The following is a 26,733-nucleotide window of genomic DNA, read 5'->3' as shown; positions in this document are numbered from 1 at the left end:
TCACATTAACATACATTTATTACAAATATCACAAATCAAGAAACAACAATCTCTTAATAAATCACATCTTTGGGAACTCTGGATCATAATTCCTTTATAAATGTTTTAAATACAAGTCACAAATCAATCTTTACATCAATTCTGAACTTTGTTTTCAACCACAGAGAGCTTCTCTCTCACATCCACTTGTAAGGTGCTCCAGGAAATACAAATGTCGATTCATTTCACTCTCTTCTTCCATGACTTTATCAATTCTTTTCATAGTTTCTGGCCTCTGCAGGATTTTGTTTAACGATTTAAATGATTTAGGATTATGATTTGAAATGCTGTTTTCCTGAATGACATTCTGTTGTCCAATAAGTTAGTGACCCGTTTCTTCAACAGTTCAGTAAACCCAGAGAGGCGTCAAGTAAAGAAAAAGATGGACAGAATGGAAAGGAGGACAAACTGTTAACTGACATGTTCAGAGCACATAGAGGGACAAATGTAACAGAAATTAACTTCTGGACTTCTGAAGGCAAAACAAAAAACCCTAACAAGGGCTGTGGATTTCCTATGATAGCCACAGTGTTGGTTTAATTAGATCTCCAATGACATGTACCAGGAGGGCCCTGGAAGGTTGAAAGGGGGGAAAACAACTCCAACATTTCATTATTTGCTTCAAGCAGCTTGCAGTTCAACCTATAAAGCGACATTAATAATGAAATGTATTTATGGTGGGAAGTTTTACCACATCTTGAAGATGGCAAACAGCCATATTAACACACAAACGTTATTCATCACAAACAAGACTTAAGACAGATAGTTATGGGGCGATCCTCACAGAGCAGCTCAATCAACAGTTTTTCAGATATTATTTCATCTCAGTGGAAGCTGAGCTGAACAGCTTGGTAGGTTCTACAGAAAAAAGGTCTATTTTAATTCCTGTTTGGATGAGACGGTGGACGGTCTGAACCGAGACAACCAAACACAAGAAGCATGAAAAGTTCGAACAAGCAGTACGTATGACAGGAATTATTTTTTCAATAACTTTTCATAATAACTGATTTTATACAGTTTATTAAACTGAATTTGAATTACAATTCATCAAAGGAAAACTCTAATATTAAGCCAAACAACGTGTGTTTTTGGGCCATTGACCAATAAAGATAGATGATGTCAAAGAATAGGAGCTGGAGAAAGAAGGAAATGCTACCTTTACAGTAATTCATAATTAGCATATTGATGGATTTATTTGTACCTTTGATTTTATATTGTACTACAGGCTGCCATCTTTTCTGCTGACCAGCCCTCAAAATTGCAGACACGTGCAAGATGCTGATGGGATTAAATAGAAGTAGCCTATCTGGAGTCCAAGAGCAGCAACTGGGGTCTCAAGGACTACGTTTGGATAAGTTTACATAAAAGAGAAGTTGGTTCTTAATGTAATTCGGTTAAATCGTCTCTGCTCCGTGCATTCGCACTTTTTGTCTGGAAAAAGTGAATGTGGGGAGAAAGCTGCAGACTCTTGTTTCAGCCTCTGATGAATACCAGGAATAGATTCAGGAAATCAAGGAGGACCTCCCTGGAATCCAGCTGTGGTTTGATTTCCACGTCTTCTTTCTTTCTTCTAATGTCCCCTCCACCACTGCCTTTAATGACCAAGACTTACAGTTCTGCCATCATTAAAACACCGCGGCGCCTTAGGAGGCATGAAAGTGGAGGAGATTGTAGGCTTTGAAAATATTTTCTCTTTGCAGGAGGCAAGTTTGTCAGGAGACATGTGCAATGAGTCTGACCCGTGTCTGGATTTCTTGGCGACATAGTGGACACGTCTCTAACTGTAAGGCACACTCCATACACATACCCCTGAGAGAAAAAGACCACAAAGATTGTAACATCATTTTTAATAATAGGATCTACTGAGGTCTACGTTGTTGGGCTGCATACATACCCATGTCCACAAGGCCGCAGTTCTGTGTCAGCCATGACGTCACAACACAGCGTGCAGCAGTTGTCTCGGATGCTAACCTGCTTCAGTAAGGCCAGACGCCGGTGTCTGGAAAAAAGAAAAAAAAAATTTCCATGACAAACATGTTGTTTCCATGGCAACACTGCAGGCCAACAGGTTTTGCAAATTAAAACAGATATTTATTCAATTCTGGGGCATAAATAACCCCACTTAATTATGATGACCTGTACTTCCTGTGTGGCTCAGCAGGTACAGAAGGTGCAACCTGAAGATTAATACTTTACCTGCAACAGGTTCTCATGAAGGCAACATGTCACTTTGAACATGGAGGCAGTGTTACGAACATGTGCAGCTGTGTGAATATGCTGTATGTAAGCTGAAGAAATGTTTTCATTAAAAATGCTCCCGTTTAATGATTTCATGGGACCTTGCAAAAATATTTACACCTTATGTGGTAAAAAAAGTAAGTAAAGCATCATTATAAACTGGAATAAAAATGATTGATGATACTTAAAAACATTTTCACTACGAGAAATCTGAAAAGTGAGGTGTGCACTTGTCTTCAGCCCCTGGGTCAGTCTATTGTAAAACCACCTTTGGCTGCAGGACTGACAGTATTACTCATTCTTCTTTGTAAACATCTCAAGCTCAGAGTGGATGGAGAAGATCTGTGAACAGTTTCTTTTCACAGTTTCCCTATTTAATTTAGATCTGGACTTTGACTAGGCCAGTCTAACCAATGAATATGCTTTAATCTAAACCTTCCATTGTACCTCTGGCTGTATGTTAAGGGTGGTTGTCCTGCTGGAAGAACATATTTCCTACCTTGGCAAGATGATCTTTTCGCTGGGTTTCAGAGAGGCAAAGTCGTTGAAGGTGCTGAACTTGACAGACGGCGGGTGACGGAAAGGTTTAGCTCCAAAGTTAAACTCGCACTGCTGGTATGACATGAAGCTAGCTGCTGCAAAGAAACCAGACCTGGGAGGAATGCCGAAGAATTTCAGTCCAAAAAATATGGATTGGATGAAGAAAAGGGAAAGAAACAGGAAGTGAATCATCACATCTATGATAAAGAAGACCAATTAATGTCACTATTAGTAATGTGTCTCTCAGAAGAATAACTGCTTGACAAAATACAGAAATAGAATTACAAAATGGTATTAACACAGTTAACGATGTAATTCTGCCCTCCCTGAACATTTCTACACTTTAACAGGAAAACAGTAATGAAAGGGAAAAAGCTGTAGACACAGTGAGAGCAGAATAAACTATGTTTCAAATTAAACATAAATGCTTGCTCAACCACATGTTGCAGTATAGCATTGATGCTGTAATAAACATTTATAACAAGCCAACATTAATATGTATAAGATCACCATAACATCAACAATGTATTTCAATTGAATTGAATTCAGTTTTATTAATATAGCGCCAATTCACAGCACATGTCCGGGGGCACTTTACAAAGTCAATTCAATCATCCAGATTTCAAGTCAGGTTCATACATTCCAATCGATCCTAACTATCGAACAGTTCAGTCAGATTCAGTTATTTATTCAAATTGGATAAAAAGTTTTTCTATCTAAGGAAACCCAGCAGATTGCATCCAGTCAGTGACTTGCAGCATTCACTCCTCCTGGATGAACATGTAGAGACAGTGGACAGTCACTGGTGTTGACTTTGCAGCAATCCCTCATACTGAGCATGCATGTAGCAACAGTGGAGAGGAAAAACTCCCTTTTAACAGGAAGAAACCTCCGGCCAGAGATACAGAGATAACTCAGGATAACCTAAGCCACTCTAACTATAAGCGTTATCAAAAAGGAAAGTTTGAAGCCTAGCCTTAAAAGTAGACAGGGTGTCTGCCTCACGGACTAAAACTGGGAGCTGGTTCCACAGGAGAGGAGCCTGATAACTAAAGGATCTGCCTCCCATTCTACTTCTAGAGACTCTAGGAACCACCAGTAAACCTGCAGTCTGAGAACAAAGTGCTCTGTTAGGAACATATGGACCAATCAGATCTCTGATGTATGATGGAGCTAGATCATTAAGGGCTTTATATGTGAGGAGGAGAATTTTAAATTCTATTCTGGATTTAACAGGGAGCCAATGAAGGGAAGCTAAAATAGGAGAAATATGATCTCTCTTTTTAATTTTCATCAGAACTCTTGATGCAGCATTTTGAATCAGCTGAAGGCTTTTAACTGCATTTTGTGGACATCCTGATAGTAAAGAATTACAATAGTCCAGCCTTGAAGTAACAAATGCATGGACTAGTTTTTCAGCGTCACTCCTGGACAGGATATTTCTAATTTTGGCAATGTTCCGGAGGTGAAAGAAGGAAATCCTAGAAACCTGTTTAATATGGGATTTAAATGACATGTCCTAGTCAAAGTTAACACCAAGGTTTTTTACTTTATTATCAGAGGTCAATTTAATGCCATCCAGGTTAAGTGATTGACTAAGCAGTTTCTTTTTTAAAGACTCCGGTCCAAAGATGACAATTTCTGTCTTGTCTGAATTTAGAAGCAGATAATGTAAAGTCATCCAAGTTTTTATATCTTCAAGACATGCTTGTAGTCTATCTAACTGGTTGGGTTCATCAGGATTTATGGATAAGTAAAGCTGAGTATCATCAGCGTAACAATGAAAAGTTATCCTATGCTGCCTGATAATTTGACCTATTGGAAGCATATATAAAGTAAAGAGAATTGGCCCAAGTACTGAACCCTGTGGTACTCCACAATTAACCCTGGAGTTTAAAGATGATTTATCATTTACATGAACAAACTGGAATCTGTCAGACAGATAAGATTTAAACCAGCCTAGCGCTGTTCCCCTGATCCCTACAGCATATTCCAGCCTTTCTAAGAGAATATTATGATCGACTGGATCAAATGCAGCACTGAGATCTAACAGAACCAGAACAGACTCAAGTCCATTATCTGAGGCCATAAGAATATCATTAGTGACTTTCAGCAGAGCTGTTTCAGTGCTATGATGAGCTCTGAAACCTGACTGAAACTCTTCAAACAGGTCATTACTGTATAAATGTTCACACATTTGATTAACAACTATTTTCTCAAGAATTTTAGATAAGAATGGAAGATTGGATATAGGTCTGTAATTTTTCAAGTCATCTCGATCAAGCGAAGGTTTCTTAAGTAAAGGTTTAATTACAGCTAACTTAAAAGCCTGTGGTTCTGATCCATTTACTAAAGATAGATTAATCATATCTAAAATGGGGCTGGTAATCAGAGGGAACACTTCCTTAAATAATTTGGTTGGGATTGGGTCTAACATACAAGTTGAAGGTTTAGATGAAGCTAATATTTCTGGTAACTCAGGAAGCTCCACAGGATCAGAACAGTCCAAACACAGATCAGGTTCTGCAGTTATTTCCAATGTTGTCTCACTTGCTGAGGATGAAGTAATCATCTTCAGGAGTATGTCAAAGATTTTCTTTTTAATAGAATCAATTTTATTTAAGAAGAATCCCATAAAGTCATGGCTGCTAAGAGCTAAGGGAATGGATGGCTCAACAGAGCTATGACTCTGTGTAAGTTTAGCAACTGTACTAAAGAGAAACCTAGGATTATTCTTGTTCTCTTCTATTAATGATGAGAAATAAACTGTTCTAGCTTGGTGAAGTGTCTTTTTATACAACAGTAGGCTATTTTTCCAGATTAAGTAGGAATCCTCTACGTGTGTAGAGCGCCATTTTCTCTCCAATTTTCTAACATTGTGCTTTAAAGTATGCAGCTCTGAATTTGAACAAACAAAATTATTGCCCTCCACTGTGTTTTTCTGTGATAATAAGGACATTAAAAATGGAACAGATTCTTTAAAGGTTGTTACAACATTGTCTGATAAAAATCTAGTGTAATGAAATTTTCTTACAAGTGTGGAGTACTAATTAATTAAAGTCAAAAGGTTATTAAAAACTGGTCAGACACAACATGGTTATGAGGAAATATTATTATTTCTTTACACTTAATCCATTATGTTAGCACAAGGTCCAGAGAATGAAGACAAAGATGGCTAGGTTTGAGGATGTTTTGAGCAAAGCCGTTTGAGTCTAACAAAGCATTAAAGGCTGTATTGAGGCTATCATTTAAGTGTCAACATGAATGTTAAAATCCCCCACTATAATAACCATATCTGTACTCGTACTCGTTGTCTTCCGCTTTATCCGGGACCGGGTCACAGGGGCAGCAGACTCAACAGAGACGCCCAGACGTCCCTCTCCCCAGACACCTCCTCCAGCTCCTCCGGGTGGAGTCCAAGGCGTTCCAAGGCCAGCCGAGAGACATAGTCCCTCCAGCTTGTCCTGGGCCATCCCCTGGGCCTCCTCCCGGTGGGATGTGCCTGGAACACCTCCCAGGAAGGCGTCCAGGAGGCATCCGGTATAGATGCCCGAGCCACCTCAACTGGCTCCTCTCAATGTGGAGAAGCAGCGGCTCTACTCCGAGCCCCTCCCGGATGGCCGAGCTCCTCACCCTATCTCTAAGGGAGTGTCCGGCCACCCTTCGGAGGAAGCTCATTTCAGCCGCTTGTATCCGGCATCTCGTTCTTTCGGTCATGACCCAAAGTTCATGGCCATAGGTGAGGGTAGGAACGTAGACCGACCAGTAAAGCGAGAGCTTTGCTTTTCACCACAATGGACCGGCACGGTGCCTCCATTACCGCGGCAGCCGCACCGATCAGTCTGTCGATCTCCCGCTTCATTCTCCCCTCACTCGTGAACAAGACCCCAAGATACTTGAACTCCTCCACTTGAGGCAGGAACTCCCCTCCAACCTGAAGAGGACAAGCCACCCTTTTCTGGTCGAGAACCATGGCCTTGGACTTGGAGGAGCTGATCTTCATCCCAGCCTCTTCACACTCGGCTGCGAACCGCCCCAGCGCATGCTGTAGGTCTTGGCTAGAGGGGGCCAGCAGGACCACCTCATCTGCAAAAAGAAGAGACGAAATCCATTGGTCCCCAAACCAGACCCCCTCCGGCCCTTGGCTGCGCCTAGAAATCTTGTCCATAAAAGTGATGAACAGGACCGGTGACAAGGGGCAGCCCTGCCGGTGTCCAACATCCACCGGGAACAGGTCAGACTTAGTGCCGGCGAACCAAACTCCTGTTCCGCTTGTACAGAGACCGGATGGTCCCTAATAAATGGCCCCCGACTCCATACTCCTGGAGCACCCCCCACAGGGAACCACAAGGGACACAGTCGAATACTTTCTCCAGGTCCACAAAACACTTGGACTGGTTGGGCAAACTCCCATGAACCCTCGAGTACCCTGTAGAGGGTATAGAGCTGGACCAGTGTTCCACACTGCTCCTCCTGAAGCCGAGGTTCGACTATCAGCCGGACTCTCCTCTTCAATACCCTGGCGTAGGCCTTACCAGGGAGACTGAGGAGTGTGATCCCCCTGTAGTTGGAACACACCCTCCGGTCACCCTTCTTATGAAGTGGAGCTTTTTAACCACCTCGATGACTTCAGCCTGGGTGATGAAAGAGTCCAACCCCAAGTGGCCAGCCTCTGTTTCCACCAGGGAATGCGTGATGGCGGGATTGAGGAGATCCTCAAAGTACTCCTTCCACCATCCGATAATGTCCTCAGCGAGGTCAGCAGCCTCCCACCCCCACTATAAACAGTGTTGGCGAAGCACTGCTTCCCCCTCCTGAGGCGCAGGACGGTTTGCCAGAATTGCTTCGAGGCCAACCGGTAGTCCTTCTCCATGGCCTCACCAAACTCCTCCCAGGCCCAGGTTTTTGCCTCTGCCACAGCCCGGGCCGCAGCACGCTTGGCCTCACGGTACCCGTCAGCCGCCTCAGGAGTCCCACAAGCCAACCACGGGGAGGCCATTCCTCCCGATCACGCCTCTCCAGCTGTCACTGTCGTTTCCCACGTGGGCGCTGAAGTCCCCCAGCAGATTAATGGAGTCCCCAGGATGGGCACTATCCAGCACCCCCAACAGGGACGCCAAGAGGGCCGGGTACTCTGCACTACCACTCGGCCCGTAGGCCGAGACGACAGTCAGAGATCTGTCCCTGACCCGAAGGTGCAGGGATGTGACCCTCTCATCCACTGGGGTAAACCCCAACATGGCTGAGCTGAGGGGCAACAAGCAAACCCATCCCAGCCCAGAGCCTCTCTCCGTGGGCCACTCCAGAGAAGAGAAGAGAGTCTAGTCCCTCTCGAGGAGATGGGTTCCAGAGTCCATGCTGTGCGTGGAGGTGAGTCCGACAATTTCTAGCCGATATCTCTCAACCTCCCGCACAAGCTCAAGCTCCTTCCCCCCCAGTGAAGTGACATTCCATGTCCCTACAGCCAGCCTAAGCATCCGGGGATCGGGCCGCCAGGTCTCCACCTTCATCTGCCACCCAATCCTCTTTGCACCAGTCTCTCACGGTTCCCCCTGCAGGTGGTGGGTCCACTGGGGGATGGCCTCGCGTCTCTCCTTCGGGCTTGGCCAGGCCGGGTCCCGCGAGGAGCAACCCAGCCACCACGCACTCTCTGACGGGTCCCGACCCCAGGCCTGGCTCCAGGGTGGGACCCCGGCTCCACCGTACCGGGCGACGTCACATGCCGCGTTTGTTTAGTCCTCATGAGCGTGTCTCTTATCTGTATTTAACACTAAATTAGATAAAAGGTCTAAAAACTGATCTAAAAATTCAAAATAAGGGCCTGGTGGACGGTACAAAACAACAAACCAAAGTAATTTAAGTGATTTGCAACTTGGATTGCTAAGGGGCCTCGGATTTTTGCTGGTTTTTTAACAGCGCGGAGCAGGGCCTCCAATTCTGACACCCGTACCTCCAAAGCTACAAAAATGCTACATTTATTACATGTACCATTATCACTAAAGGAGGCAGAGGAGTAACTGAACATCTGACACAGAGAGCAGGAGAGACGAGGAGACTTCGTGAGAGACAGAGGAACAACAGTTTGGGTAGCCATGGTGGAGCTAAAGCTAACGCTAAGCTAGCAACCCCTTACCACTACTAGAAAAACCGTGTGAAAGACGGAGTGTCCCCAAACGTTTAGTGCAGCAATAGAAAATATCTTTTAACATGCTTATGTGTTAGAATAAGTCAGAGATGTCACACTAAAGAGCGCAACGGTGAAAAAAGGAGGTGACGCAGTTCACCGTGCCATGCTCCTTTACCGCCAAATAAAGGCTTACAGTTGGTATGCTCTGAAGGAAGATAACTGCACCTCTCTGCAGCTTCTGTGCTGTTACCCACCCATCACTGCATTGTTTTACCAATGGCCCAAATTAAACAGATTAAAAACAAAATTAAATGAGTGATAATGAAAACCTCATAAAAATAAGTTTACCTTCAACTGAACAGAAAAACACCACCAGAAAACTATTAAATGTGGTTAATTGAACATAACATCTCTCTCGTTAGCTATTAACTTAATTTGTGAAAATCAGTTTGATGTATTTTGCCACAGGAGCAGGAGAAGCAACCGTATTTCAGTCAGATTTACTAATTGTTCCAAGGACAATTAACAGCTACCATTCTTTTGAAACACTTAGATTTTCTCATCCAAATTGCAAAGCACTAAAATCGCTTTGGTTTGTTGTATTAGACTGTCCACCCCTACTCTCAATTCAGTTCTTGTCTAATTTAGTGTTAAATACTGATAAGGTCATCATAGTGCTGAATTTTAACATTCATGTTAACATGGACAATAGTAGCATAAATGTAGTCTGCAATGGTATATTTTATTCAACTGGCTTTGCTCAAAACAACCACAGACCTACCCGATCCTGTCCTAATAGTCTGGACCTTGTGATAACATATAGCAATGAGTGTGAACAAAAAAACAAATTTCTACATAACACTATTCTGTCTGATCCTTTGGGTTTAATTTAACATATTCTGCCTCTGAAAGAAAATTGGATTATAGTAGATCTTTATCAGACAATGCTAGAACAACTTTTAAAGAATTCCATTTTAATTTTTTCATTATCACAGAACCATCAGCAGAGGGCAATAACTTCATTTCTACCTCGTCACATATTGATGTTCATAGTGTTACTTCCTGATTGCATGTTGCAAATAGACAATGTACTGTGTGAGAGAAAGATAAGAGGCCCCGAGAACCTACGTGGCTGAGGAGAAGACTTGTTTCTCTGGCGGCAGCTGATGTCCGTTAAGATAGAAGATCATCTGCTTTTTATTAAGATCCAACAAGAAGCCGATGGCATCTCCTACATAGAACACAGGAAACATGCAGATCAGAACATGGCCTTAGCATGATTTTGGTGTTTTTACTCAGTGAACAACCAAAGTCAGTGGCTGAATGTGTAATATTCTCCCCTCATATTAATTTCTGTAACAGGCATTTTCACATTTTCATGTTAATCATTAATCAGATCTGAGTTTAGAAGAAAAATAAATAAATTAAACATTTGATGCATACCTTCCTTCCAGCAGGGATGAGAATGAGGTTTACTTCGAGCATTGTACCAGATGAGCTGCCTGCAGCCATCATACGCACATGAATATTCATCATCTCCAATCCCATAACCCTCCTGTGGTGAGAAATATAAAAAAATGCTTAAGACAAATGCATGTAACAAGAACAAAAAAACAACAGAACTTGGTGGAAAAACTTATTTAAAATCCATATTATTACATGGTTTAGGAACTTGCTGTCTTTGGTGGCCCATCCAATCTGCATCACCCCTGATGTGATGACAGTCACCTCGTAGTACCAAACACCTGAATCCACACAAAACGTACAACGCACACTCTCAAATGATGAGGCGTCGCATCGTGCCTGCAGAAGATCAACCGATGACCAAAAATGAGTGAACTTCTCATTTATGTTCTTAGAAGAAAAACCTTGAAATTAAATCAAAGATGTTACAGCTAAACACTGCAACTGTCCAGCTGCACAATATATGATCATAATTGTGGCTGCAATATCAGTATGTGCAATACTGCAGTCGCAAAGTACGGCTTAGATCTGATGTTTGGTAGGATATAATATTCCAGAAGACCTGCATAAATTTCCCTTTGGTAATAATATGCACTTCCATGGCTGATTTAGATCTTAACAACATCCTAAAGCTCAGGGAGAGGTCAGGACATTATGATAAGGGAAATGTGGATTAGTAAAAGTCATTATTGTCATTGTGGTATCTAGAAATCACAATATCATATATTCCTAATATTGTGCCGCACTAATGAACACAGAGACTAACCTCTAATCCAGTAGGCGAAATCTTGAGGTATTCGCTGACATCATTGCTGTTCAGCATGGCATTGATATTGGTTAGGTTGACTTTTTCGTAAGTAAACTGACGACCCTCTTTTAGGACTAGACAGAAGAAATAAAAAATATATCATCAGTCTGGTATCGTACTTCACCAGTCCAAGTCCAGACTGCAACAGACTTCAAGAGGTTTACTCACACAAGTTGTCAAGACTCCACTGTGAACAGAAGCCGACCTGCCTCTTCAGGTGGTCCGGATGGTCTGCCCACGACTCCAGGACAGCAAGTCGATTGCTGATAGAAGACTCGGATACAGTCAGTTTGTTCTCACCTGAAAACAAGAAGACTCAGGTGTGAGTTGGGAAGATGAAACAAATTAAATTAAAATGCCACAACTCGTAACACTATTATATTTTGGAACAGGTCTAACCAGGAGGACTGGAAATACAAGTTTTTTAGTCAAACTTCTTCTCACAGCTAATTTTTTTCCATAGAAAAATAAATGTGCAGGAACAAATAAAACCAAAACATGTTCAAAATTCTGATTATTTTGGAAAAAGTTTGTCAAAGGTTCTTCTTCACATTCTTACCATGTACTGAAAATGACACAGTACAACAAATTCTACATTGCACAGTGAGATTAATGGAGGAGTTGGGACTTCTTCATTACCATCAACAGAAAATATGTTTTTCTTAGTTTGTTTGCTTGTTTTGTTGATAATATGCTGAAATGTTGTGCTGCTGGGTTTTGAGAGAACAAAGTGTAAAAAGAAACTGATCAGTATCCATCAGATCTCATGATGCTGAGGCAGCTCCCCTCCACTTTCTGTTAGTAATCTGCTGAACCTTGCAGCCATTTTGTAGGGCAATATGATCTTAATAACATGTCATATCAAAATAGATCAAACATGCTAATGTTAGCCTAGCACTAAAGCAAACTGCACTGCAGGAAAACAGAAACACTGTAGCTTTGTGTGTCCAGTTAGATTTATGTTTTGAATCTAATTATAAAGTTATGGTTGTTTTATTCCAACACAGTTTATTGTGTCTGTACACAATATAATCATTAGGTTCTTTCAGAGACAAAAGTCTATGTCGAAACATGTCAGGAATGTCTTCAAAGACAAAACTTGTATGTCTAATAACAAAAGAACCTAAAGACTAAATGGTTGTTTTAGGTGGTGCGATGTAGGATCATTATAGCAGCTGTATAATCCAGTTACCCCATGTTGGAGCAGCACGTTGAAGATGACCTGCAGAAACTGGTTAGGACAAAATCTCTTCTTGCTATCAAAAAATGAAAGAATAGGAGAAACTGCTGTGTCTGTGTAATGAAGAGGTATTCATTACGTGGACTATCTCTATTTAAGTAATTCATAGCACTTTAAGAGCACCTTTGCACTTTATTAAAAGCACTTTATCTAGCACTTTAACAAACACTTCATTTAGCACTGCACTTTAGGCATGGATTTACACATAATCATTTGCACACAAGTTTAACTTTTTATTGAATATTTATTGAGTATTTTAGTGATGAGCATGTAGCCTTTTGTTCCAGGCTCTGCACAGCTGCTCCTCATTAAGAAGTGGCGTGGGTGTCTGTGAAAGGAGAATTGTTAGTCAGAGCACATAAGGTCTACTGTTGTGAAACTTGAGCAAATGTTTGTGTAAAGTCTGTTTAAAAGTGTCAGTGAAGCTAAGGAAGTGACTCACCTGTCTTTTCTGTGTCCTCTCCAGGGTGTTTGGACAAATACTTCCCCGGGGGTCCAGACACCATTTATAGGTTCCGGGAGACACCATGGAAAATGTGGGGGATTTGTGCACTTAGTATTTGTGAGGTTTTATGGTGTTTGGGTGTGTAGGTTTAAAAAAATATATAAAATATTTATAAAAAGTAAGGGGGAATATGTATATATTTGATAAAATGTATGTTTGAGTTGGAAGTTGTGAGATGTTAAATTCCATGAAGAGAATGGTTTAAAAAATCTTTAAAACTTTAAAAATCTATAAACCTGATGGAAAACCACAGTATAGTTTCACCTCAGCACATTTTAGGATGAAATCAAGCATGGAAGCATGTGTTAACTGCTTTTATGAGGGTATCTTCAGTATTATTTACCTACTGGAATTATAAATGTTATTAACTAATAAAGTCAGCTATTCAGGCAGCAAACCTACTTGTCTGAGAGAACTTCTCCAGGGCGATGAGAGCAAACAACATGACAGTAGGGTGGGAGTCAGAGCTCTAAATGAAGACAAAAAATATGTATTAACTAAATAATGTTCAATCTGACAGAATGTCTCATTTAAGCCTGTAAACAATAAATGTGACAAAGATTCATGGCGGGGAAAAGAAAAGAAAAGAAAAGAGCAAAGCTCCAATCAGGACAACAGTCTGTGCAGCTTTTACACAACATTATAAGGACTGACATCCTAATTGGTCCCACAAGATTACCCAACATATTAAAGCTTTAAAGATGCATGTGCTCACAGAGACAGGATCTTACCCAATCAAACATTGTGACACATGTAATAAATCATATGTAACAGCGAATGCTTACCAGGCTCTCTAGAAGGTACCCTAGGGTTCCAGGACTCAACAATCCAATACTGGCTGGTCCTAAAAAATAAAGTTAAACGACAGAAAAACCTATGGCAACTGAAAAAATAAAAGTTCAACAATAAAGTGTTACTAATACAATGTAAGGAGAAGGTTAAATGTCAGTGTTTAGCAACTGATGTTTCACTGAATTCAAATGGAACTACTCCTCAATCATAAGATTGCAGCATGACAGAAGAGCACTAACAAACTGCACATCTGGCTACAAACGGGCCAATGTTGACAGTACCTGCCAGTTTCTCTGCCAGGCATCCCAGTACAGCTGTTGTGTTTCTGTGTTTAGCAGGGTTAAGAGCATCCTGTTGGGCAACAGCAGCACTCAGACTCAACATATCAGACAGCTTCTGAAGAGCATCCTGGAAAAGAAATATACACAAGTTAAAGGCCCTGTGAGACTGTTGCAAACATTATTATGACTCAAAATATTCTAGCAGAAATGATTGAAAAAACCCCAGATTCATTATTCCAGCAGAATGAAACACAAATGGTTAGAGAATCAGCAGTGAAAGGGAATCAAATCGATGCTTAATTTGTTTAGTTACATGCCAGGTCCTAATGTTGCTTTGGTAAGGAATGGAGGAGGTCTAACTTACCACACAGGAAAAAGAAAAGGAGGAAGGAAAAGGTGAAGAAGTTAGAAAAATGCAAGACTCAGGAAGAAGACACCTTCTCTGGTATTTAAAACAACAGAGTGGTGGTATCTCTCCATACTATGATAGCATGATGTAGCATATTATGAGTTCACAATAACACACACATCATTTCAAAATGACAAGGAAAAAATGTAAAACTCTGTAGTCCTGATATCAGAACAATAACAGGTTGGTAAAAACAATTATTGTTGATGTTTAAAACACAGCTGGAGGATTGAGATTATTCCATGGTTTTCTAAATGAAGGGTCAGACCTTGGTTGGAAGTGGACACTCATCCAGTAAAAGGGTGATAACTGCAGGACCGAGCGGATCGTCCAGTGGGATTACTCGTATCAGAGACTGGACCACCTCAAGCCAACCATCATCTGAGAGAAAACAGAATTAGGATTAATCTGACTAAGTTCATCTGTCAAATTATAAATACTGTTATATCATGCATATGGGGACAAGAAAAGAACAAGCTCTGTCTAGCTGCAGAAGTCATTGACTTAATAACTAACAGTTTGATACAGATTTTACATTTATAACCTGTTTTAAATGAGTTCGTTAACACAGGTGGTTACAATACTTACAAATATTTTAACATTATTTAATATAACAATAAAAGATTCCATTTATAAAAATCACTGAACCATTTTGTAATTTCTAATCTCTTATCTAACTTTTCCCAGAAATGTTAATACAGCAGGAGAACAAGTATTTGACACGCTGCTGATTCTGCAGGTTTTCTCACCTCCAAAACTCATAGAAGTCTTTAATTTTTATCAGAGCTTCTCTTCAACTGTGAGACACAGAATCTAAAACAAACATCCAGAAAATCACATTGTGTGATTTCTAAGTAATTAATCAGCATTTTATTTCATGACATCAGTATTTGATCCCCTACCAACCAGTAAGAATCCCGGTTCTCTTAGACCTGTTGGTTCTTCTTTAAGAAGCCCTCCTGTTCTCCACTCATTACCTGCATTAACTCCACCTGTTTGAACTCATTATCTGGATAAAAGACAGCTGTCCACACAATCAGTCAAACCATCTCCAACCTCTCCACCATGACCAAGACCAGAGAGCTGTGTGAGGACATCAGGGATAAAATAGTGGACCAGCACCAGGCTGGGATGGACTACAGGAAAACAACTGAGCAGCTTGGTGAGAAGACAACAACTGTTGGAGCAATGATAAGAAATGGAAGAAGTTCAAGACGACGTTGAATCTCCCTCAGTCTGGGGCTCCATGCAAGATCTCACCTCGTGGGGCATCAATGATCGCTCTACAGACTCCATCCAACATCGCAGGCAGCTTTGGAAAGCTTTGAACAGCCGCCCACGTTCTGCGAATCACTCGATAAGTCAGGTAACCACCAACTCTAAAAAGCAGGAATCCTGTTATCAAAAGTCCAAATATGTAGACATCTTCTACGTCCTCGACCGACATCGTAGTCAGGAACACAATCTTCAACTGCGGCCAAGAATCCGTTGTGTTTCCAGAGAAGAACGTCCCGTCTGGACAAGAGGGTCTCCTTTACCCTGTCTTCCCATTGAAAAGATTTGATCCATTACGTTGAGAGACCAGCTGATCAAATCCATAATTTACAAGTTTGGAGGATATTCAAAGCGAGGCTCTGAGAAAAATACAGACAAAAAGCAGAAGCAGGGATCAGCAGGAAGGAAGGGAGAGAAAACGCGTCTGTCTTCCACCGAGAGAAAGAGAAAAGGACCAGAGGAGGAATGGGAGAAGGTCATGTGGTCTGATGAAACTAAAATCAAACTTTTTGGTCTAAACTCCACTCGCCGTGTTTGGAGGAAGAAGGATGAGGACAACCCCAAGAACATCATCCCTACCGTGAAGCATGGAGGTGGAAACATCATTCTTTGGAGACAAAGGGGACAGGAGGACTGCACCGTCCTGAGGGGAGGATGGATGGGTCCATGTATCAGGAGATCTTAGCCAAGAACCTCCTTCCCTCAGTAAGGCCATTGAAGATGGGCCATGGCTGGGTCTTCCAGCATGACAACGACCTGAAGGACACAGCCAGGGCAGCTAAGGAGTGGCTCCATAAGAAGCATCTCAAGGTCCTGGAGTGGCCTAGCCGGTCTCAAGACCTGAACCCAAACGAAAACCTTTGGAGGAGCTGAAAGTCCGTATTGCTCAGCGACAGCCCTGAAACCTGAAGGATCTGGAGAAGATCTGTATGGAGGACTGGTCCAAAATGCCTGCTGCAGTGAGTGCAAACCTGGTCAAGAACTACAGGAAACATCTGATTTCTGGAATTGGAAACCAAGGTTTCTGTATCAAATATTAAGTTTTGTTTTTCTGATGTATCAAATATTGATGTCATGAAATAAAATGCTGATTAATTACTTAGAAATCACACAATGTGATTTTCTGGATGTTTGTTTTAGATTCTGTGTCTCACAGTTGAAGAGAAGCTCTGATAAAAATTAAAGACTTCTATGAGTTTTGGAGGTGAGAAAACCTGCAGAATCAGCAGCGTGTCAAATACTTGTTCTCCTGCTGTAACTAAGCTGTTAGTTCCTCCTTGATTACAATGAGCAACATAATTGCAGATGGAGAATGATCAAGAAATCAAGCATTTCCCCTTCATTACACAACTCAGAAAGAAATTGTTTCCAACCAGTCACTCTGCTAATGAATAATGTAACAATGCAGCTCATCAATCTGAAAGTAACTCGCTGACTTGCAGTTTGGCTTACTCCAAGGTTCAGTAAATGTAAATTAACAAGCAAACAGCATCTAGCCATCAGACTGGGACCAAACACAGGAACATAAAGGCTGCTGAACACAAAATACTCCAAACTACACAGAGGAGCATAAGACACACACCTAAACTGAATGATAAGATCATCCATTTAAAGATTAGTGCAGAAGTCAACTTAGCAGAAATGATTTAATAACCAAATTCATGTGCATTTAACGAGTGTCAGTAATCAATGACATTAAAATAAGATTCCAAAATACAGGAAGGTTGTGTCCCGTTCCCGGACACAGACACTTTTTATGCCTCTTTTATTGCCTACTCTCCTCCACTTGGTTCTGTTCCTTTTCCATTACAGTTGAGTACCATCTCAGTGTGGGCGGGATCAACATAGCAAGGCCGTAAGGTGATGTGATTTATGCAGACACAAACTCAACAACTGTGGAGGAACCTGCTTCTGTTTTTCTTACCAGTTTCTGCCATTTCATGCAGGGTGATCATAGAATAAGGGGGCTCCTGGTCACTGAAAGACAGAAGATATTATATCAAATATAACGGATTTTCTTATGAACGATGCAAACATTCTGCTAACTTTACCTGAATCTAAAAACATTATTTGTTATCTGTGTGCTTGTGTTATAAACGGCAGCACTTTGAAGTAAAACCACTCAGAACGCATTAGTGGGAATAGTCCTATGGTTCTTAATACAGATCCAGATGTGTGGTTTCACTAAACAGAACAAATAATAACATGAATCACTTAATGTGTTTTTGCTGCTGAATATGATCCATGACGGTATCATCTAGTGAGGCTAAGGCAGGTCTGTTGTTAGAGAATCGCGTCGGTTACGGCTGCTAATGTTGCTACGACTCTCTGAAAACTGCTTCATTCTCATGTTTCCTCCAGCCGCCAGCACACCGCTACACTAATTGGATTATTCTGTTCTTTATACTTCATGTAACCAGGAGAGACCCACTGAAGTATATGCTCTAGTTTACAGGGATGTCCTGGGCAACAGGATGGCAGCTAAACACAGCGCTACAATACAACACAAACTAATTTTACACATTTTGAAACATCAAAGGTCAAAATTAAAATGAGCCCAAAGAAATGAGAAATGATATAAGCAAGTAATTCATTAATGAATCTAGCTGCATTCAGATGTTTAACTAATTAATTCAAGTCATTTAATGAAAACCGCTTGTTCAGATGGTTTGATCTTCACATTGACAATGTAGACCATCCAACCGATCAGAGATGACTGAAGGTGTTTTAGCTCTGGGAACTACATCTCCATGATCAAGATGTCCATAACTGGTTTAAAGGTAAGCACTAGCAGACTTTAGCTAGGCCAACTTCAACATGACTTGTCAGAGAAGCATTGCATTTAGAGCTTTTTCTCTTTTCTTATAGTGTTTTTTTTTATTTTATTTTAGATTAGCGAAACAAACGGAGAAAAACTATATGACAGCAATAAGAACAAGACAGACAGATTTACAGCTCATATCGTTACATTTCTAGGTTTAACTTTCAACCAGCAGTTTCTAACTCTGTCTTGGGTGACATGTGGGAAGAGCTGAAGTCATATAATATAGTATAATAACCTCCACAGCAATCACCAACAACCTTGTTCAGAAGCAAAACTAATAAATCTAGCAGACATAAAGAGACCTCTGTACACCTCCACAATAACAATGTAAAAATAAGGCAGCTTGGTCTGCACGAATGTGGGAAAACATGACGTTACAGGAATATTGCTGAACGATGACATGACCATATGGATCAGGATCTACCCACATTTTCCACATCACATCTTTAGCATCTCAGCCACAAAGAAACGGATCAGGTGAGAGCATAAAGAGCAACGACAGTCCGACAGTACAAATACAGAATCATCACACTGACTGAGTCCAAATAATAACCTACCAGATATCAGAGCCAAGCAGTCAATTGTGATGGCAATACCACATGCTTCAATACTGCGCTGTGGATTGGCTTTCAATACTGTGTGGTTCTGATTGTGCACAGAACTGCCTTATTGCAAAGGAGCAGTTTTCTAAATGTGCATTAGTACTGCAAATATACAGGGGTTGGACAATGAAACTGAAATACCTGATTTTAGATCACAATAATTTATTCATATGGTGTAGGGCCTCCTTTTGCAGCCAATACAGCATCAATTCAGAATCAGAATCAGAATCAGAATCAGCTTTATTGCCAAGTTCGTTCATACAAACAAGGAATTTGACACCGGTACACATTGCTCTTTGGTTTTATTTTTGTATTACAGAATAAACAAATGTACAATATACACATATATAATAATAAAAAGGTACATTTGCAACATCTGTATGCTGTTGTTCTGTACTCTATTAAATGTTCATCAGAGAAACAGCCTGGGGGAAGAAACTGTCTCTGTGGCGGCTGGTTTTAGTGAACAGTGCTCTGTAGCGCCACCTGAAGGTAAAACTCTGAACAGTTTATGTGCAGGGTGTGTGGGGTCTGCAGAGATTTTAGCAGCTCTTTTCCTGACCCTTGACCTGTATAAGTCCTGGATGGAGGGAAGGTCAGCTCTGATTATTCTCTGCAGTCCTGATTATTCGTTGCAGTCTGGACCTGTCCTGTTTGGTGGATGATCCAAACCACACTGAGATGGATGAAGACAGGACAGACTGAATGATGGCAGTGGAGAAGATGACCAACAGCTCCGGTGGAAGGTTGAACTTCTTGAGTTTCCTCAGGAAGTACAGTCTCTGCTGGACCTTCTTTCAAACAGTGTCTATGTGTGAAGACCATCTCAGGTCCTCAGAGATGGTGGTTCCTAAGAACCTGAAGTGGTCCACGGCCGATACAGTGTTGTTGAGGATGGTGAGGGTGGTGTATGGGGGTGGTGTTCTCCGAAAGTCCACCATCATTTCCACAGTATTGAGTGGGTTGAGTTCAAGGTAGTTCTGACCGCACCAGTGGACCAGCCGATCCACCTGCTGTCTGTATGCAGACTCATCACCGTCCTGGATCAGTCCAATGACAGTGGTGTCGTCTGCAAACCTCAGGAGTTTCATGGACGAGTCCGATGAGGTGCAGTCATTTGTGTAGAGAGAGAAGAGGAGTGGAGATAGAACACACCCCTGGGGGGCACCAGTACTTATTGATCTGGATCGGGAGAAGATGCTCCCCAGTCTCACCTGCAGCTGTCGGTCCGTCAGGAAACTGATGATCCACTGACAGGTGGAGGCTGGGACGTTGAGCTGGGTGAGCTTCTGGTGGAGGATGTCTGGTATGATGGTGTTGAAGGCCGAGCTGAAGTCTACAAACAGGATCCTGGCGTACGTCCCTGGGTGGTCGAGGTGTTGCAGGATGAAGTGTAGACCTAAGTTAACAGCATCATCTGCCGACCTGTTTGCTCGGTAAGTAAACTGCAGGAGGTCCAGCAGGGGGCCTGTGATGTCTTTCAGGTGCTTCAACACCAGCCGCTCAAAGGATTTCATGACCACAGACGTCAGGGCTACAGGCCTGTAGTCATTTAATCCTACGATGGTGGGTTTCTGGGGAACCGGGATGATGGTGGATCGTTTGAGGCAGGAGGGGACCTCACATTTCTCCAGTGATTTGTTGAAGATCCTTGTGAAGATCAGAGCGAGTTGATTTGCGCAGGCTTTCAGGCATGATGTGGAGATGTTATCAGGTCCTCCAGCTTTCTTTGTTTTCATGCACTGAAAGAGCTTATTTACATCTTCCTCTGAGATCTTTAGTGCAGGTAGAGGATCTGAAGGTAGGGGGTTGGTTACTTTATGGGAAGAACTTGTTCCTGAATGGGATGTAGAGGAGATGATTTGAGGTCTGAATGGCTTCCTGTCATGTCTGCAGTAGAAGCCATTCAGACAGTTGGCCAGGAGACGACTCTGTTCAGGATGGGTGGAGGGGCTCCTATAGGCAGTCAGGTTTCTCAGACCAGTCCATACAGCTGAAGTGTCACCAGTAGAAAGGCTGTTCTTAAGCTTCTCACTGTAGCTTCTCTTGGCTGCTTTGATCTCCTTTGTTAGTTTGTTCCTGGCCTGCCTGTACCGCGCCCAATCTCCACTGCTGTGAGCTTCTTCCTTTTCCCTGCACAGATTCCTGAGGTGTGGAGTAAACCATGGCTTGTTGTTCCCAAAGGTGCAGAAGGTCTTGGTCTGCACACACATGTCCTCACAGAAACTGATGTATGATGTCACCACATCAGTTAGTTGGTTTAAGTCAGTGGCTGAAGTTTCAAAAACAGTCCAGTCTGTGCATTCAAAGCAGGCCTGTAGCATCTGCTTTGATTCCTCAGTCCACTTCTTAACAGTGTGAACCTTGGGTTTGGAAGCTCTTAGTCTCTGTCTGTAGGTTGGGATGAGGTGGATTAGATAATGATCTGAAAAACCCAGAGCAGCCCTGGTAACAGCATGATATGAGTCCTTTAAAGCTGTGTAACAATGGTCCAGTGTGTTTTTGTCTCTGGTGGGACACTTAATATGCTGTCTGTATTTGGGGAGTTCATTGGAGAGGTTTGCTCTGTTAAAATCTCCCAGTATTATGATGAAAGAGTTCGTGTATTTTTTCTCCACGTCTGTAATCATCTCAGCAAGATGTTTTTCAGCAGCAGAAGTGCAGCCATGAGGTGGAAAATATGAGCCGATTATTATAAATGAGGAAAACTCTCTCAGTGAATAAAACGGTTTACAGATTATGGAAAATGACTCCAGATCAGGACTAGATGTTTCTCCAGCACTTTTATGTCTCTGCACCAACCTTCATTTATATAAAAGCAGATTCCACCTCCTCTCTTCTTCCCCGATAGCTCCGCGCTGCGATACGCTCTGAACAGCTGGAAGTCCGGCATCAGCAGTGCTCGGTCCGGGTTGTTTCCACTCAGCCATGTCTCGGTGAAACAGAGAACCGCTGATTCACGGAGGTCCGTGTTTTTACCGGTGAGGAGAAGCAGCTCGTCCATCTTGTTGTTTAGAGAGCAGACATTTGCCAGATGGATTGAAGGCAGTGGTGTTCGTAGTCCTCTTTTGCGGAGCTTTACCAGCACGCTTTCCCCTTCGACGCTTCCTGCGCAGTATCCCAGAGTGCCTCAGCTCCACTTGCCAGGAGCTCAGTGAACCTCGGATCGATGAAAGATGGTGAAAAAATCCCAAGAGAGGACTCTCTGATGTTGAGAAGTTCCTCTGCTGAATGAGACCACATAACTGTGGCTGGAAAAATATAAAAACACACAAAATACAAAGAGAGAGCGAAGCTCCGAGGCGGCCATTGTCAGCGCCATAAACAACAGGGAAATGAGGAAAACCAAGGCTCAAAAGAAACCCAAAAACTCAAACACCGTCTTGGGAATGACATATACAAGTCCTTCACAGTGGTCAGAGGGATTTTAAGCCATTCTTCTTGCAGGATAGTGGCCAGGTCACTACGTGATACTGGTGGAGGAAAACGTTTCCTGACTCGCTCCTCCAAAACACCCCAAAGTGGCTCAATAATATTTAGATCTGGTGACTGTGCAGGCCATGGGAGATGTTCAACTTCACTTTCATGTTCATCAAACCAATCTTTCACCAGTCTTGCTGTGTGTATTGGTGCATTGTCATCCTGATACACGGCACCACCTTCAGGATACAATGTTTGAACCATTGGATGCACATGGTCTTCAAGAATGGTTCGGTAGTCCTTGGCAGTGACGCGCCCATCTAGCACAAGTATTGGGCCAAGGGAATGCCATGATATGGCAGCCCAAACCATCACTGATCCACCCCCATGCTTCACTCTGGGCATGCAACAGTCTGGGTGGTACGCTTCTTTGGGGCTTCAACACACCGTAACTCTCCTGGATGTGGGGAAAACAGTAAAGGTGGACTCATGCTGACATTACCCTGGATACCGTGGCTCTTGATACATCACAAAGACTTGCTGTCTTGGTCACAGATGCGCCAGCAAGACGTGCACCAACAATTTGTCCTCTTTTGAACTCTGGTATGTCACCCATAATCTTGTGTTCATTTCAATATTTTGAGCAAAACTGTGCTCTTACCCTGGTAATTGAACCTTCACTCTCTACTCTTACTAGTGCAATGTGCAATCAATGAAGACTGGCTACCAGGCTGGTCAAATTTAGCCATGAAACCTCCCACACTAAAATGACAGGTGTTTTAGTTTCATTGTCCAACCCCTGTATTATCCAGTCAAAGTGAGGTTAAACACAAACTTTGAACAAATGAATTCAGAAAATGAATCCCAGATCACTGAAGACCACACACACACAGCTAGGGATTAATGACAAGACCAACATGAGCCAAGGAAACATTTGATTAGATGATTAGACTAGCTGATAAAAACCTGAGTCAAGCCTTCAGAGTCAACAGCGGTTCACGTAAACAGGAGACGAAGGAAGAACAGTGCCTCATTATCTACACAAGCAACACTCATTTAGCTAGATCATTACAGCCAGAGAGAAAAACACCACAGCTGCCACCATGTTTCTCAACTATCTGACCTACTGGAGGTTTTAACCTCAAACTTGTTTACTGTGACTCGAGACATTTTGTAGCATATATTGTGTAGATATCATTCTAAAGTTTTTATGGTCCATGAATACCTGAGTTGTTCAATTAAACGGTGGAATTAGTTTTCAACTGATTTCCAAACAAAACCCTACATCTTCTGTAGAAACCAAAAGACGACAGTCAGCAGATTTAGGCTCCAAAGATATTAGATATTATGATTTCTGAGGATATTTACCCTGCAAAGACATTTAAAAAAACAAAGAGAGGTTTACCATAACGAAGCACAAGAGAAGTGACGTTAGCATTCCAAAAGGGCAGCCTACCTGTTTTAAAAGCATGAAAACATAAACCAACCAAAATGCACTGAAAAGAACATCTCTGGTTCCACCGTGTTTTCCTTCTCCAACTGCAGTAATGGCGTACTACACTTACTTGTCTACAAGTGTCCTGATGACAGCCAGTGTGTCCAGCACCAGGCCATCAACGTTTTGTTTCTTCCGTCTAGGTTCATGAGGCCCTCTACCTCTGCGTGGGGGCCGGACCGGATCTCTTGGTCGACTGCTTCTGTCTCCAGCGTCAACAGATGTACTGTGATCCACACGTCTGGCTTGTGCTAGAGTCGTTCTTGATGATGATCCCTGATGGTGGTCCTCTAAGTCGCTGTCCTCTCTGCATACACAGCTGTTGCCCATAGTTCCAAGGCTGGAGACCACACTGACAAGGGTCTCCCAGGATGGAGGCAGGGGGTTTGAAGAGGAGAGGAGGAGCAGAACCTGTGCTAGGTTCCTGCAGGCACAGAAAGTGATCCAGGCAGCTACTATCATATCATTTAGATAACTTTGTTTTGAGGGTTCTGGTCTCTGTGGGCTGGGTGGGGTCAATTATCATTCTGTTGCCAAGAAGAGATTTGTTTGGGATTAACAACACATGGCTGGTTAAATGGATGACTTGGGACAGACGATGGAGCAAGAAAAGCTCCAAACATCCTCGACAGCCCCAGGTTCAGGTGAAGTGCCTTTTCTGGACTCGCATAGCTGTAAAAACAACAAAAACCAACCAGAAAATGTAAAACTCCATAAATTCATTTGATCATAACATAATGTACCTGCATGAGATGAGAAGAGATATCAAAAGCAGTTATTTCACTGCAAAAGGTTAGTTGCGACACCTTCCTGGAGGGACCCATCGCCTGAGCTATTGCTGCCAATAACTTCATGTTGTCTCTCTCATGGACAAAGCTACTGAAGGAACTATTGCTGTGACTAACTGTGTACATCAGGCTCAGAGTTAATCTGTTCAGCTGTGTTTCTCTCCTTGATGGAGCCACTGAAAGAGCTATTACCATGCTTAACTGTTCATTAACAAAGAAAGTACTCCTGGATCAGTGCTTCTGTCTTTGTCTTTTGGTCTCTGCTCTGTTCTCTCAAACCCAGTGGGTCGTGGCAGACACCTGCTCACACTGAGCCTAGTTCTGGTTCTGCTGAAGGTTTCTTCATGTTTAAGGGGAGTTTTCCTCTCCACTTTCGTGACATACATGTTCAGTATGAGGGATTGCTGCAAAGTTAACGACTCAAAATCAACTGCACTTCTTTAGACAGAAAACATTTTACCGATTGGCACAATAACTTCACTTTATTGTATGTTAATTAAAATTTGAATCTTTCTAATTGATCATTTACATATCTGTAAATAACCTGGATTTGTTTGCATTGATATGATACGTGTGGTGAATTGGCTCCTTATGAATGAACTGAATGATAATTGAACGAAGAGCCTTAAACACTTTTATGACATCCATCAGGTGACAATACCCCGTTCTGGTATCCCAATTTAAGCACTTTATTCAAAATGTATCAAGCTGCTTACTCCATTAAATATTTTTAATGTCCTAAAAAAATCTACATTAACTCTAGTAACATATTTAGAAAGTAATACTTAAACTTCTGGGTATGCAAGTCATGTAATGTACTTATAGAGAAACCATTTCACATTAATTAGAGACTTTCTTCCAGTCATTCATGATTTCCTTACAGAAGACTCCGGGTTTCTTGTTTACCATCAACATATATATGTATATGAAGAAGGGACAGCTGATCAGTAACGTGGTCATTAAAGATTTGTTGACAAACAAGAGCTTTTCAGATAGGCTAGCAAGCTAGCTCCCTCACCAACGTTATCACATAAAAAACAAGTTTAACAAACTTCAAGTCATCATGTCAACGTGCACTGGTGTAACAATAAAAAGCGTACTCACGGAGCTGTAATATGAACCGCATCACAACGCTGTCTGTCCAGAACAAAGTACTTCACTAAGTAGCTACGCTGTGCTGAGCTAACCTGCTAACTGTTAGCCTAGCTAAACACACCTCCGGTTTTCTCGTCAGGCAACAACAGCAAAGTAAAGCCAAGAACTAAACTCCATGGAAGACTGTGATACATTTACAGGCCCTGGCTGTGATCTGCAGCACCATAACCTCCGTTATAATAAACCCTTTCATGGACAACACACTAGCAGACAGGCTACCAAGCTAAGCTAGCTGTTTGGTAAGTTCCGCGTAGCGTCGGCGGCTAAAAGGTTGGTCATCATTATCTTCTTCTTCTTCGTCAGCTGTGACTGTAGAGGCGAGGCTGAGGGAGGAGGACTTCTGCTGTCACCCTTGAAGATCGCAGAGGCTAGTTTTCCTTTCTAAAATCATTTTTCTCCTCATAAACAAAAATTATTAACGTTGCCTATTGACTCTGTCTTGTTCTTATTGATGTCATATAGTTTTTCTCCGTTTGTTTCGCTAATCTAAAATACAATTTAAAAAAACACTATAAGAAAAGAGAAAAAGCTCTAAATGCAATGCTTCTCTGACAAGTCATGTTGAAGTTGGCCTAGCTAAAGTCTGCTAGTGCTTACCTTTAAACCAGTTATGGACATCTTGATCATGGAGATGTAGTTCCCAGAGCTAAAACACCTTCAGTCATCTCTGATCGGTTGGATGGTCTACATTGTCAGTGTGAAGATCAAACCAGTGGCTTGTCCTCATTTAT

At 42.1% G+C, this 26,733-nt stretch overlaps 1 protein-coding gene across 1 annotated transcript; it reads right to left on the bottom strand.

Annotated features, from left to right (window-relative positions):
- rspry1 (ring finger and SPRY domain containing 1) lies at positions 1 to 26,338 on the bottom strand. The gene is made up of 15 exons (XM_047347428.1): positions 25,952 to 26,338; positions 24,130 to 24,731; positions 17,643 to 17,695; positions 14,712 to 14,824; positions 14,035 to 14,161; positions 13,747 to 13,805; positions 13,364 to 13,430; positions 11,385 to 11,516; positions 11,175 to 11,290; positions 10,604 to 10,747; positions 10,388 to 10,499; positions 10,073 to 10,175; positions 2,777 to 2,929; positions 1,934 to 2,038; positions 1 to 1,848 (listed from the first exon to the last, which is right to left on the bottom strand). Exons 2-15 carry the CDS (start codon positions 24,519 to 24,521, stop codon positions 1,752 to 1,754), a joined length of 1,773 nt encoding a protein of 590 aa, XP_047203384.1. The 5' UTR covers positions 24,522 to 24,731; positions 25,952 to 26,338; the 3' UTR covers positions 1 to 1,751.
- Positions 26,339 to 26,733: the final 395 nt, after the last annotated feature.

This window comes from Girardinichthys multiradiatus, chromosome 2 (genome assembly GCF_021462225.1).
Source record: "Girardinichthys multiradiatus isolate DD_20200921_A chromosome 2, DD_fGirMul_XY1, whole genome shotgun sequence".
Taxonomy (NCBI): Eukaryota; Metazoa; Chordata; class Actinopteri; order Cyprinodontiformes; family Goodeidae; genus Girardinichthys; species Girardinichthys multiradiatus.
This window is presented reverse-complemented; position numbering and strand designations above follow the sequence as displayed.